This window comes from Pleurodeles waltl, chromosome 7 (assembly GCF_031143425.1).
Source record: "Pleurodeles waltl isolate 20211129_DDA chromosome 7, aPleWal1.hap1.20221129, whole genome shotgun sequence".
Classification (NCBI taxonomy): Eukaryota; Metazoa; Chordata; class Amphibia; order Caudata; family Salamandridae; genus Pleurodeles; species Pleurodeles waltl.
In genome coordinates this window covers 812,998,881-813,013,772 of record NC_090446.1, presented here as the reverse complement: position 1 = coordinate 813,013,772, position 14,892 = coordinate 812,998,881, and the positions used below count along the sequence as shown (strand labels likewise).

Here is a 14,892-nt window from a genome sequence, read left to right as displayed (position 1 = left end):
TAATCAGGGCCTCTGAATGTATGGGGCATGAGCTGGCTTGGTTATGTGGCATGGTTGAGTAAATTATGCAGCAATAAAGGAAAATTATGTGGCATAATGTTGCACATTTTAAATAGCTTCACTTCATTATTTCGGCATTTTAAACTTGGTAACACTCTCTGGGCACTAGTTGCATCTCATTAGTACAGGTTTAACACCCAAATATAGCAATAAGCAGCAGAAAGTTGACCAGTCCATATTTTTGAAGGGCCTTCCACTGCGCAGCAGTACAGGTCGTCACAGTTTTAGTAACTTTTGAAGCATTGACATAGTTTATGGAGTTATTTTTTATATCTAGTGACTGTAGTGCCAGTACCATTTTAGGCTGTTCATATACGGGCCACCTAGATGGGCTTTCTGTGCCATTGATACCTATGTGTGTGTGTCTGTGTGTACATTTCAAAACTGACTTATGACTTGCCATAAGTATTGAATTCCTCTGCGCTCACCTCCCCCTCGCAGGCTCATCTCATTCCTTTGCCATTTAGTATCATACCAGAATCCGGGGTTCCCATGAATGTCTCCACTCTGTTGATTTTTAAAGTAGTTTTTCTCGGACATGTGCTACGATTCAACTTCACTAAACCCAGTGTAAGTCACAAGATATTAATTTCCCATTCACTATTGATTGTAAATTTGGAACTAAGTCATATGGAATATTCACAACTGGCTGAGGTGTCACCCATCCATGTCACACATAAAAAGCTTTCAGGTGGGTACTGAGTACAAGTACTGTTAACAAAGCACCCAGAATTCGATATAACATAAGCCATGTTAAGTTGGCGGCTTCAAAACAAATCTGGTTGTAAATATAGCTTTCTGATAAAATAAATTGCAGTATTTGTGTTTTTTAAGTTAATATTGATGATTTTTCACTATTTTTTACAATGTACACAGGTGCATGGAAGAAACTTGCTCTCCATAGACTTTGATAGAAACTCACACACAGAGAAAATCTATGATGACCACAGGAAGTTTACTCTGAGGATAGTATACGACCAGCTAGGACGTCCACTTCTTTGGCTTCCTAGCAACGGGCTTGCTCCTGTCAACGTCTCTTACTTCTTCAATGGGCGACTGGCCGGACTTCAACGTGGTGCTATGAGTGAACGGACTGAGATAGACAAGCAAGGCCGGATTATCTCCCGTACATTTGCTGATGGAAAAGTCTGGAGTTACACATACCTTGAAAAAGTGAGTCTGCAACATTTCTATCTTAAAACAGTGCTCATCATTCAGACAAAAGGGATTTGTTGCACTCTTTGACTGTGCACGTTCATACTTGGTACAAAGAATCCTTACTAATAATGGCTTGTACTTTTACAAGTATACTACTAAAATGGGCCAATGCCATTGATATTTGTGAAGTTCTTATAGATGTGTATATCAAATGTTTATCCAATAAATCTGTATATCAAAGTGTATTTCACAGAGACAATAAACAATAGGTAACAACCGAAATTTTTCATATGTAGGTTATCTTTCATTAATAAATTAGAAAATGAAGGTGGAGTAAAGACTGGTTCGAATCTGTGCTTTCTACATAATCTGATAATATTTTAAATTCTTAAGGGGATATCACAAGTGCAATGGGTTTTGGGTTCATTTTCCAGTGGTGCATATTATTAGCTCCTTGAAATCTGACGTGTCCCACTGAGCCGACAAGCTCAAACTGTACTTTCTTTTACCAATCAGAGTGTAGCCATCATTGGTGCAGCGGGTGCAGTGAGAGCAAGACCCAGAGATTTCAGGGGGTTGGGGGGTCATTGAATTCCCTTTAGTCATATCTGTCTTCTACTACCCAACAAGGAGGTAATGCCCCAATGTTCCCACTTGAATTAGGATCCAGGAAAGCCTTGCTAGGCCACACGTTCTGATTGCATCAAGTAAATAGTCACATAGGGATAAACAGTAGATCAAGAACAAATCTAGAACACAATGATCTGGACATACATGGTGCTGTGGTTGTTGCTAACAACTGGATTACAAGTCTAGCAGTTTATGTATAAGCAGCATGAAACTCCTGCCAATATCGGAGCCCAAACATTGTAGATGTGTTTCCTGTCTTCGATTGTTACTTTAACAAGAGAGGCATGGATTTACTTAGACATGTAATTGAAATGCTTGAAACACTAGACAGGGGCTATTCCTGCGTTTCAGTTGATCTAAGGTGAGCTGAACTTTTCCATAACAGCATTGCCAAATATAGGCACGAGTCAAGGTATGAAATGTTCTCTAACTGGTTCAATATATCGAATGAAAATTGCAAATCCTCTGCAAAGTTGAAGAAATGAGTCTTCCCCCTTCTTCTTCAGGCTCAGTCTCACTGTTAGTGTTTCTGCATGCACGGAATAAACATCATCCCTTTGCTGTAACATTCTGCAGTACTGTGATGTACTGTAAGTAGCCACCTCCACAGTACTCTAGTAAAGATAGGCTGCACCCTTTCTTTGGGTTGTACTGTGCTTACTATACTGAGGCATAATCTGCATCAAGGTATGTGATTCAATCTGAAATACAGTGGGACAGTGTCAATTACGTATAAGAGAATACCATGGTAATGGGAATGATGTTCCTAAGGTAGTGAAAGGTCAGTATGTCTGTATAAGAAAATCAGGAATTATGGAGAAGGGAAAACCTCATTGGTCAGAACCATTACGGGTTAGTAAAGTATTTGGAAGTGCTGTTCAAGTAGGGAATGGGAGAATATGGAATTTACGAAGCATGGCAGTCTGCAAAACTGAAAGCATCAAGTTGGACAGGCTTTATGAGGAATGTGAAGAGGAGTGTGGAGGTTACATGATGTGAAGTGAAGGCAGTTTGGAACTGGGTGGAATTAGATGTAGAGGGGAGGAAGTGGATGATGATGCTTTTCAGGTGCAGCAAAACAATGTGCTGAGGGGCAGTGAGAGGGAAAAAGACCCCAGCTTACCTGGAGAATGATGTTATGGGATAATTCAATTATGTGCAGTTGTATATTTATTCTAAACTATGTGAAGATAAGTAGAACATGTTAACTATATGTTATGTAATAGAAATACAGCAAAAGTGAAAATGCTTATTGGTTACATTCTATTTTATAGAATATTAAAGTGAGGAAGGTTTCTTATTTAAAATTAAATAGGCACTCGCTGGCCTTATAGAATGCTGGGGGCATGAAGATTTGGTGGCCAGCAGTTGGGAGGAGTTGGGTCGGCGAAACGGACAGAGGGAGAGCTAATCTTCGTTCATTATACATGTACAATAAAAATACATGTTTTACCAAATTACATAGCTTGTATTTTAACAATCTCATATTTTAGAAGAAATAATATTGACAATGAAAAGTAATGAAATACAAAAAATAGGTGACAAATTCTGCATTACGTTAATTTCCACCTTTCTAGAAGAACAGTGACATAAGCATTCAGTAAGGCCTCTGTCCTAGACCAACATGTTTATCCTAACTTCAAATATTACCATTTGTCTCTTTCTTTTTTTATTCTGAGGAAGACACCAACTTGATATTTTTTTAAATAATTGAATGACAAGTGTTATTCGTTATGTTGACCAAATAAGAATGAATCTCAGTTGACTTTACAATGCTAACATGTTTTTCCCTGCTGAAGTTAAAGATTTAACAAACCATTTAATTGTTTTTCAGCTGTTTCTATTGGATAAGAACAGTTTAAATATGAACAAAACAAGAGAGTTTTGTTGATTATTATTCTCTTTCAATTGCTAAAACGTAAAGCTATGAACAGTTGATTATTAATTGACATACACATGTTCACAAACAATATTTTCGAATTCCTCAAAGTATATGAAAGAGAAGATCCAATACTGTTTGAACATAAACTTTGTTTTTCTCCTTTTCACAGTCTATGGTGCTTCTGCTTCAGAGCCAAAGGCAGTATATATTTGAGTATGATGCCTCTGACCGCCTTCAAGCCGTCACCATGCCCAGTGTTGCCCGTCATAGTATGTCCACTCACACATCCATTGGCTACATCCGCAACATCTACAACCCTCCAGAGAGCAACGCTTCTGTCATCTTTGACTTCACTGAGGATGGGAGGATTTTAAAAACATCCTTCCTTGGAACTGGTCGACAAGTCTTCTACAAGTATGGAAAGTTGTCCAAATTGTCAGAAATTGTGTATGACAGCACAGCAGTTACCTTTGGATATGATGAAACCACTGGAGTCTTAAAAATGGTTAGCTTGCAGAGCGGTGCATTCACTTGCACAATCCGCTATCGAAAAATTGGACCATTGGTTGATAAACAGATTTACAGATTCTCTGAAGAAGGCATGGTTAATGCGAGATTTGACTACACATATCATGATAACAGTTTTCGAGTAGCAAGTATCAAGCCAATCATAAGTGAAACACCTCTTCCAGTTGAACTTTACCGTTATGATGATATCTCAGGCAAAATTGAGCACTTTGGCAAATTTGGTGTCATCCATTATGACGTGAACCAAATCATCACCACAGCTGTGATGACGCTCACTAAACATTTTGACACTCATGGGCGTATCAAAGAAGTTCAATATGAAATATTCAGATCGCTAATGTATTGGATGACTGTCCAGTATGACAGTATGGGACGAGTTACTAAGAGAGAGCTTAAACTAGGCCCTTATGCCAACACAACCAAATATACCTATGAGTACGATGGAGATGGACAGTTGCAAAACGTGGCAGTAAATGATCGACCCACTTGGCGCTACAATTATGATTTGAATGGAAACCTTCACTTGCTAAATCCCGGTAATAGTGCCCGATTAATGCCGTTGCGCTATGACCTGAGAGACAGAATTACACGCCTTGGTGATGTACAGTACAAAATTGATGATGATGGCTTCCTGGCCCAGCGGGGCTCTGACATATTTGAGTACAACTCAAAAGGGCTTCTAACTAGAGCTTACAACAAAGTCAATGGGTGGAATATTCAGTACCGCTATGATGGATTGGGCCGCAGGGCATCCTATAAAACAAACTTGGGTCATCACCTACAATTCTTTTATGCGGACCTTCACAATCCAACCAGAGTAACCCATGTGTACAACCATTCTAATTCCGAAATAACCTCACTGTACTACGACCTACAGAGCCATCTTTTTGCCATGGAAAGCAGTAGCGGTGAAGAGTATTATATTGCATCCGACAACACAGGCACACCTTTGGCAGTGTTCAGTGTCAATGGTCTCATGATCAAACAGCTTCAGTATACAACATATGGAGAGATATATTTAGATTCAAATCCTAACTTCCAGTTAGTGATAGGCTTTCATGGGGGACTGTATGACCCATTGACAAAACTGGTGCATTTTACTCAAAGAGATTATGACATTTTGGCGGGGCGTTGGGCATCACCGGAATATGGAATGTGGAAAAATATTGGCAAGGATCCAGCCCCTTTTAATTTATATATGTTCAAGAACAATAACCCCCTCAGCACCGAAATGGACCTAAAGAATTATGTTACTGGTGAGTCATAACTACTTTTTAAATAATGTCTATATCTTTCTGTGTTGTTGACTTTCTGGAAGACAAATGCAAAGGGATTAAAAAATGGCATTGTCAGACGAACTAGTTAGCACTAGATTTAAAGCTACTTCTAAAAAATGTCACTAACTTGTAAAGTTGATTTTGAGTCAATTGTGCACAGGACAGATTAAATTTGTGACATTGTGCTTTAATGTGGGCGGACCTCCAGGTAGGTGAGGTGTCTATGTATTTTGTGAATGATATGCACATATTCCACACCCAGGATGTGTGCAATTGTGTGTGTGTAATGACATCCTAGCCAGTCTGTAATTATATGATTGTACTCCAGCACACTTTGAATTTGAGGACGTTGGTAAAGACGAATTATGCTTTTAGCATCTGACTAGTGAAGGAACATTGGAAGACAGAATAATCAGTAGCAGAGATCATTTGCAAAGGCAAGAACTACATGATGTGTGACAAACTGAAACGAGTGGGAACAAGAGTGCAGACAATGTCTGTCAGGAAACAAAAAGACACTGATAGAACACAAAAAAGAGAAAGACAGTCAGATGATCAACATAATAATAGTAACTCTGAATGAACATTTATTAATGTTGTCAACTTGCGTTGGTAACACAATAAATGGCAAAATTTATGGTTGAGTGATATATATGTCAGCTTAATGCCGAGATGTGATAGGACCATAACACACACTTTATATGATTGAAATCACATGGTAAAATGTGTACAATAATAAAATAAGCTTTCTCAGTGGAAATGAATATATACGTAAACAACTCCACTACCATACTCATCAACCCATCTATCAAAGATAATTTCCCTGAATCATGTCAGACATATGCCCATAACTTCAAATTCTATCTTCATTTTGGGGCAAAGCACTTTTAACACATTAGTGCTGAGACTGTGCTATCGTAAATAAGTTGGAAGGCATCACAATAATGCCAACGATATCCAACTGATCATCTCCCTGTCCGATGGTCCTGTAACTGCCAAGAGAAATTTCCACAATGGGATGAGAGTAGTCTCCACCTGTGTGGATGCCAGTTGTCTCAAACTCAACTTGGAGAAGACAGAGATCTTTGTAATCGGCTCCACCCCTTCCACCTGGAATGACTACTAGTGTCCCCCGCACTGGGAAACGCCCCTGCTCCCAAGGACCACACACGCAATCTGGCATCATCCTAGACTCCTCTTTAGCCATGACCCACCAAGTCAATGCGATCTCATTGGCACCCTCCAACTCCTTCGAAAGGTTTTCAAGTGGATCCCCTTTGACACAAGGAAGACAGTCTCATCACTAACAAGACTCATCACTAGCAAACTGGACTACGGCAATGCACTCTATGCCGGCATCTTCAAGAAACTACAATCAAGACTACAAAGAATTCGGAATGCAGCAGCCAGACTCATCCTGGACATCCCCCGGCACAGCCACATCTCTTCCCACCCCAGAGACCTACACTGGCTCCTAGTCAACAATTGCATCCCATACAAATTCCTGAACCACACCTACAAGGCACTACATAACATAGGACTGGCATACCTCAACCACCGCCGCGCCTTTTACGAACCCAACAGACAAGTCCGTTCTTCCCAGCTCGCCCTCGCAGCCATTCCCAAGATCCAAAAAAGCACAGCAGAAGGAAGATCCTTCTCCTACCTCAGAGCCCGGATATGGCGCACACTATCTCTCAAACTCAGGCAGACAGCATCTCTGAAGCAGTTCAGGAAAGACCTTAAGACCTGGCTCTTCGACTGAACAGAACACCCACAAACAGCACCCTGAGACTCTACAGGAGAATAGCTGTGCTTTATAAATCACTGATTGATTGAACATGCCTTTGTATTCGATTCCAATAAACTGTAAGATATTTAAAATATTTGTTGTTGTTAAAAAGGTATTGAATCATAGAACATGACAAATGATACAAAAAAGTAGCTGTGGCTCAAGATATTTGTCTATTTACAAAAAAAGTAGGCAGAATTTTCTTTGTAAGAATTTTGATGTAATTTTTCCATTGAGGAATAGAGTGTTCCAAGGCATAAATCTTCTTCCTGGGTGCTCCAGCACAGATTCAGAAGTAAGAATGTTGGTACCTGGAGTCTGCCAATTAGCTAAATGTGCTAGTGTTGGTGTTAATTTTCACCTGTGTTTCGCTAGTACTAAGCAGCGTCTTTTATTCCTTAAAACTGACACATATTTATCACAGTCTATCACGTGATTGTACTGTCTGTATAGATTAATACAGTGTACATCAGCAGAGTGTAATTATTCCGTTACAGTAAAATAACATAATAATACCATCTCGCCCGGGCCATTATTATAGCTCTGTGCAGTCCGCAATAGTCCAGATTGTTTCATTTGTACATGTGTGATGCTAGGAAGATAGCACTGATACTGACATTTGGCAGCGCTGGCATCAACAGTGGGTCACGCAAGCTGCAGTGGCACTCTGAGAAATATCTTCGGCCCTGGCACCAATATTTTTTTTGAAGAATTTAAGCACTAGCTAATATTATCAGTCAAATTAGGTCATGAGCATCCATACTTCTACTGAAGTAGTCTACTGCAATGCTCAAAATTATTTCTAGAACGGCAATGTACTGTCTCTACTTGATTGCTAAAGAGGATGAAAAGAGAATGAGGACAATGAAGTAAAGGGAAAGAACAAAAATGAAAACTAACTCAAAAACAACTCTCTCTTCACCAAAAAAACTGAAACACTGCTTCTCTGCAGGGATGCTGCATGCAACAGAAAAACATGTAGTTGGTCTAAGCAGATCGGAGTACAACGATTAAGGATATCCATGCCTTACCCGCAGATCACAGTAGGTTAGAGTACTATGCAGGTTAAGCGATTGCGCCCATGCCATCGTCTGATGACACTGAAGCCAAAAAAGAATCACTCTTCTTTACCTTTTCTACACATATCTTTACATTTAAACCAGGTGGGGCCCACTGGCGCTCATGTTTGGGGACTGGCACTTATTTTTGGTCATCTGCCATTTCCCCAGAGCGAGAGAGAGAAACACACAAAGGGGAAGGAAGGAGGAAGACTGAAAAACCTCACAAGCAGAGAAAGCAGGAACCTGCAATATTGAGATGAAGGGACAAGGAGTGCCCCATAGTCATTAAAGAAAGAAAGAGGCGTGTGGTGGATTCCAGACTATGCACTCTTGGAATCCGGTGCACTAATGCCGGCCGTGGGCTTCTGGGCAGAGCTTTAAGGACCAGCGCTTATTCTTATACAAATGAAACACACTTTGAACACCATATCAAAAACATACTCCTTATGCAGCCGGACGTTTCCGGTTCCGGTGCTCCCATTTGTTCCTGGTTCTGGGCTAGTGGAGGCTCTGCGGCGGCTGGCTGCATGCGGCTGAGGGGTGGGTTCGGACCTGTTCTCGGCCCGTGACGCGGAGGACGCGCCCCTGCGTTGATGCTGGCTGGTTGCCGGCCAAGTCTCCGGAGGAGGAGCTGCCACCGGCTGGGGTGAGGTAAACATTTTGCAGGCCGGCTCAGCGGTTATTTCGGACCGCGGCCCTGCAGCCCCGTGCCTTCGCGGTATTTGGCCTTTGCTGACCTGTGGCTCCGCGGGAGTGGCGCTTTCCCGCACTTGGTGCCTGTGGGTTGCACGGCTCTGCCGAGCCCGGGCGCCTGGTCAGCCAGCGGAGACCCGCCTGACCCTCGAGGATCTTATCTGGGGCGGCCGCCCTGAAGTTTTGTGACAGGTTGGGCCCCTTCTGTTTCGCAGGGGACCTGGACTGGGCCCTGCTCTTGGACTGGGGCTTTCTTTGGCCTCGCTGGCGAAGGCGCTTGGTGAAGGGCCTCTGGGCAGTCCCATCGCCGGTCAGATCAGACCGGAGGGTCGTTTTGGCCCTTTTGAGGCAGGAGGAGTAGGCTTGCGCCCTGAGGGGGCCTGATCTGGGGCTGGCCTTGGCCCCTCTGGAGGACTGGAGGACTGGTGGTAGACTCCCTATCATAGTGGTGGACAGAGTGGTGGACAGAGAACGGCAGTATCAGAGGGGAGGCGCGAAGGGCCTTCCTGCCAATTAATCGCTCGTTAAGATTGACTGATGCCAGATCCTCTCTTACTTACCCTGCGAAGCTTTGAATACAACATTGGGGCGTTCATCTTGGAGTCCTTAGAGCTACAGCAGTCATTTGCTAGCACGATCTCAACTGTTTGACATGTATAGTCGTAAAACAGATCTTTAAATACAGCTATTTGTTGTTTTTTTTCTCTCAGAGAAGAAACTCGGTTTGTTTCATTGGCGTACCAATTGACTCCCTCTGCCTCGTCCCGCCTGTTGCGCTCCCCGTCGCTCCATGATTCACTGAGAGGGAGGCACCAGGACCCGAGCTCGCAGGTAGTGCAAACCCGGGAGCAGGGGAGGGGGCAGAACCAGGAAACCCACCCACTCCTCCCGCTGCGGCCTGCGCAACAACACCGGCCCTGGAGCCCGCAGCCCCCGCCGAGGGGATCTCAGTGCGAGGTACGGCGAGAGGGGCAGGGCCTTGGGGCTTTCGGAGCAGCAGCAGCCCCGGAGCTGTGTGAGCCCGGGTAGAACAAGTGCAGGCGCTGGGTGGGCGGGTGTGCACCGCCATAAGAGGAAGTCTCCCGCTAGCGAAAACTAGGAAGTTTTCCTGTTCTATTTTGGAAAGAGGAAGGAGCCGAGGGCCCGGCAGGCAAAAGGAACGGAAATAGCGCCTCGTGGCCCGTGTGCTGCGGAATCTCCCTGACAGTCACTGGGAGTCATTACCACGAAGGCAGAGAATGCTATGTTTTGGTTGATGAACCATCGCAGTGGATTCAAACGGGTAATAAATCGAGATATCCGGTTGACGGTTGACGGTTGATGTGTATTGTTGTGGGGGCACTTTGATAAATAGGCAACCAGTCAATTCATTGAGTCAATTTATTGAGGAATTCTTCCACTAGATAATCGACGACTCCGCTGTTTTCCACCATGTCCAAACTGAGGTCCTCTAAAATGGCTATAAATAATGACTCAAAGACTTTGGATAACTATCTTTTTAAAGTAGTTAGTAAAATTAACAAAGATAGGAGATCATCATTAAGTAGGGTTAGTCCAGAAACATCTCCCACAAGGCAGTGTTTATCCCCTACATCAATGTCTCAGAGTGTCTCGACTATTTTTAACAATGAGAACGATTTAAATATTGATGTTTCTGTGGTAGAGCAGGTTTGTTGTTCGGAACCTTTTCAAGTACAGGATCGGACATTACCATCAAGGTCTCCTCTTATTCAATCTCCTACTAGGAGAGCGGTACGTGCCTGTAGGAAGGGGCCTGTCAAGAAAGCGGGGTGTCGGAAGCCAAAAAAATCTGGTCCAGCAGCTATCAATAGGGGAAATGTCCCTGATCCCACCAATATTATTGAGGGGACTAGTCTGCATTCAAGTCAAATTAATTATCTGGTTACAATTCTTGAATCTAAATTGGAAGTACTGGTCAGTCCCCTGGTGGCCAAGGTAGAATTAGTGCTTCTTAGGGTTACTAGATTGGAAGGCCTTGTAGAATCTTGTCTGACTCGGTCCACTGTTCCACTGAGTACCCACTTAGACTCAATAGGCTCTATGGATAATCGCCCAGTGGGTTCAGTTACACACTCTATAGTCAGTAATAGGGTGGAGAGCTTGGGGGCTATTGTTCAGGCCCCACCGAATGTAAGTGTGCCGACTGCCTCATCCTTGTCTACATTGCCAGTAGGGTCGGCTAGTGCACAAAATACATCTAGTCAACCACGATCAGTACAAAGGAGTACTCAGGACACTATACGAGGGACAGTCATTGATAGAAGAAGTACAACTAGGCGACATAATTCTATTAATCTCCCGCCAGAATGTGCACCATATACTGTGGTTCTAACAAATGTCCCAGAGGTTGACATGTGCTTGAATGGTTCTGGGGTAGAAACGTATCCTGCTCTTAAAAACAAGACACTTGCTTGGTTGAATAAGAACTGTGGATTTCCTTGTGCCCTTGCAAATGACATTTTATTTACCCGCAGAGTTAGCTGGATTGGCAATGGCCCTAAAAATAGAGGTGGGGACTGTATTATTATAAATTTTAAATACCCACAACACGTGGCAACAGTGCTTCTGAGAGCTGCAATTTTGACAACTTTAGAAAATGCGGTTCTTGCAAGACCTCTTGGCTTCTTTTATAATCATGGGGCCAATACTCAATGTCGCTCGTTGTATGTGCAAGGGCAATGTTCAAATGAGAACGGAAGAGGTATGGATGCCTGTACCCCGAATGTATTTGTGAATATGTCCCGGTCTCAAATTAGGGGGGAGCCAAGTGGTCATCAGCTGACTTACAGGCAGACCGTTAATACTTTACCTCTTCACAATCGGTATGCAGCCTTATCTTCTATGGAGGAAAATGATTGACTGCCAAATGTCTTGGGAAATTCTTCCCAGTCTTCAGCATCGTCCATCAAGATTGCTACATGGAACATTGCTGGTTTAAAGAGCAAGTCTGGGATAGCCGAATGGGAAAGGACACTAAAATCTTTTGACGTCATTGCTTTACAAGAGACCTGGGATCAAACGAATAGCTTTTCCTTAGATGGCTTTTGTCATTTTTGCATTCCAGCTACAAACAGTATGGCAGGAAGACCTAAGGGGGGATTATTAAGCCTTTTCAAACTGGATATGAAAGGTACTTTAACTCAATGCCCCTCGGGCTCAGTAAATTGTCTAATTGTTGAGCTTTCCACCCAGGATAAGGGTAAGATCCTTTTTATAAATTTTTATAATTCGTATGCAAATGATTGCACCAGTCAAAATCTGGATGACTTGGATAAATGTTTGTCAGTCTATAGTATAAATGTTAATACTTTTGAGTTAATATTATTAGGGGACTTTAACATACATCCATGTACCCTACCATGTATTAGGAGGGATGAGGAAGGCCCTCCCCTTTCCTCAACTGCTCATCCAGAACATACTAGGCAGGGGGATTGTCTTGAGCTTTTCCTCGCTAAATGGAATTTATATGAGTCTGGTTGTGGAGACGGGAATAGTAGGTCCCCTACGTTTAAGGGCAATGAAAATGGTACTATTATAGATTATATTTATTTGTCTTCTTTTTTGTTAAATAGTGTTTTAAATTATTGTACTGAGGTGTCAGTTTTTAGTGATCATAATCCTGTTGTACTCGTTTTTAAGAACACTGAACTGATTTCTCTCAAATTAGTCGCAGAGAGTGGGGGCTTGAACCTTAAAGTCAAAGACCAGAATCGTAGGTTGAAGTGGACAAAAATAGTCCCTGAAACTTTTTTTCAGGAGGTCTTATCTAAAGTGGAGGATGAAATCTCTATATGTTTAGCGGAAAATCCAGATCATTTGATCAGATTTGCTTAGAAATTAATTGTAGTCTCCAGGCTAAATCTAGCCAGAAGGTGCTAGAGGGCAATAGATGGTTTGACAAGGAATGCTCTAAAGCACATGGTGTACTACTAAAGGCATTAAAAACTATTCCTAAAGATCGATCAAAAATAGTAAATGCTAGGAAAGTGTATAAAAAAACTATTTTAGAGAGGAAAAGGACTCTGAAAGATAACGCTTTGGCTCAACTCTTGGATCCAGATACCCTAAAAAATAGTGGTTTATTCTGGAAAATAATAAATCAGCCCTTTTTTTCTGATGAAACTAATACTCCCTTAGAGGCAAACATTCCTGATGAGGGCTGGATAAAACACTTTAGTCAGATATACTTTAATATTGGTCCTCCTGGTGGTATTTTAGCAGATGAAGTTGGGGAAACCTCCCCTGACAAGGATGCAGTTATTTTTGCAATCGCAGACGTTGAAAGGGCTATAGACCTAACCACAAAAAACAAAGCCCCGGGCCCAGATGGGGTTCCTGGGGACGTTTTTAAAAGTTTTCCAAAATTCTGGTCTAAGGTATTATGCAAGGTTTTTAATAATCTTGCATTTGATAAAATCCCATCTTCCTGAAAGAAATCTATAATTATACCAGTGTTTAAAAAAGGTAATAGGCAAGACCCATCTTGTTACAGGCCGATTTCACTGATTGATTCCTCAGTGAAAATTTTAGGTCGAGTTATTTTAAATAAATTGAACGATTGGTTAACAGAGAAAGGGGTCCTAGCAGAGGTGCAGTATGGTTTTAGACCTAAAAGGAGTACTATAGATCAAGGCTTGAATTTGTATTTATTAATAGAGAAATACACAAAGGCGAAGGAGGGTTCCATGTATCTGGGGTTCATGGACCTCTCGTCAGCCTTTGATCTTGTAAATCTATCTAAATTATGGAAAATCTTACTTGACATGGGACTGGACAAGGCTCTTGTTAACCTCCTAGTAGATTTACATACTGACCTAACAGCTTCTGTTAGAGTTGCTACTGCGGGGCGATGCACTAGCCACTTTAATTCAGAAAGGGGAGTCAGGCAGGGGTGCATTCTGGCTCCCCTCCTTTTTACTATTATATAAATGCCTTGGAATCCACACTAAAAGATGCTACTCAGGACACCCCACGGATAGGAGAACTCAGTATTCCGGTTCTCCTATACGCGGACGATGCTGTCCTGCTTTCTCGTACTGGTGTTGGTCTTCAACGATTATTGGATGCCTTTGAGGTTTTTATGACTTCCCTGGATTTAAAGATCAATGTTAAAAAGTCCCAGATTATGATCATGGGTAAGGGTAATAAAAATAAACTCCCCAAAATTTTTACTTGTGGGAGGCAAGAATTGTGTAGAGTAGCAATGTTTCCATACTTAGGGATCACTTTCGATGAGAAAGGCTCCTGGGGCCCCCAGATAAAAAATAGAAATGTTGCCCTTGTAAAGTCGTCTTCTGCTCTTCGGGGTTTTATGAATAAACTCGGGGCGAGGCCAATTGTTAGTTTGTTAAAAATGTATGAAGCAAAATGTCTTGCAATAGCAACGTATGGAAGTGCGATATGGGGCTATTGCTCTATGGAAAGCATACAGATCACGGAAAATAAATTTTTATGATCGGTTCTCTCACTTCCCCAGTCTATTTCCACACACATTGTCCATACTGAATTGGGTGTGGGCTACATTTCAGACTTTATTAAAATGGCCCCCGTTCTAGCCTGGCTAAAGATCTGGCTGAATCAAGAAATTCCGCGTAATCACTCCATTTTAAAAGATTGTCTGCAGCTGGATAAAGTAAATAAAATAGCGTGGCTAGTTTATATCAAAAATTGTTTCGTTAGATTAGGGAGATCGGATCTTTTTTACTCCCCGGAAACAATAACTGTTAAAGATATTGGACTGATTAAAAGCATGATGAAAGATCTGTTATGTTTAGAAAGAGAACAAGTTGA

At 42.1% G+C, this 14,892-nt stretch overlaps 1 protein-coding gene across 1 annotated transcript in view; it reads left to right on the top strand.

The window, feature by feature from the left end:
* TENM2 (teneurin transmembrane protein 2) overlaps positions 1 to 14,892 on the top strand; it is a 1,257,685-nt gene that overhangs the window by 1,219,470 nt on the left and 23,323 nt on the right. The window contains exons 26-27 of the mRNA XM_069199351.1: positions 937 to 1,233; positions 3,900 to 5,514. Coding sequence (XP_069055452.1) covers positions 937 to 1,233; positions 3,900 to 5,514 — 1,912 coding nt within the window. The remainder of the gene's footprint in view (positions 1 to 936; positions 1,234 to 3,899; positions 5,515 to 14,892) is intronic.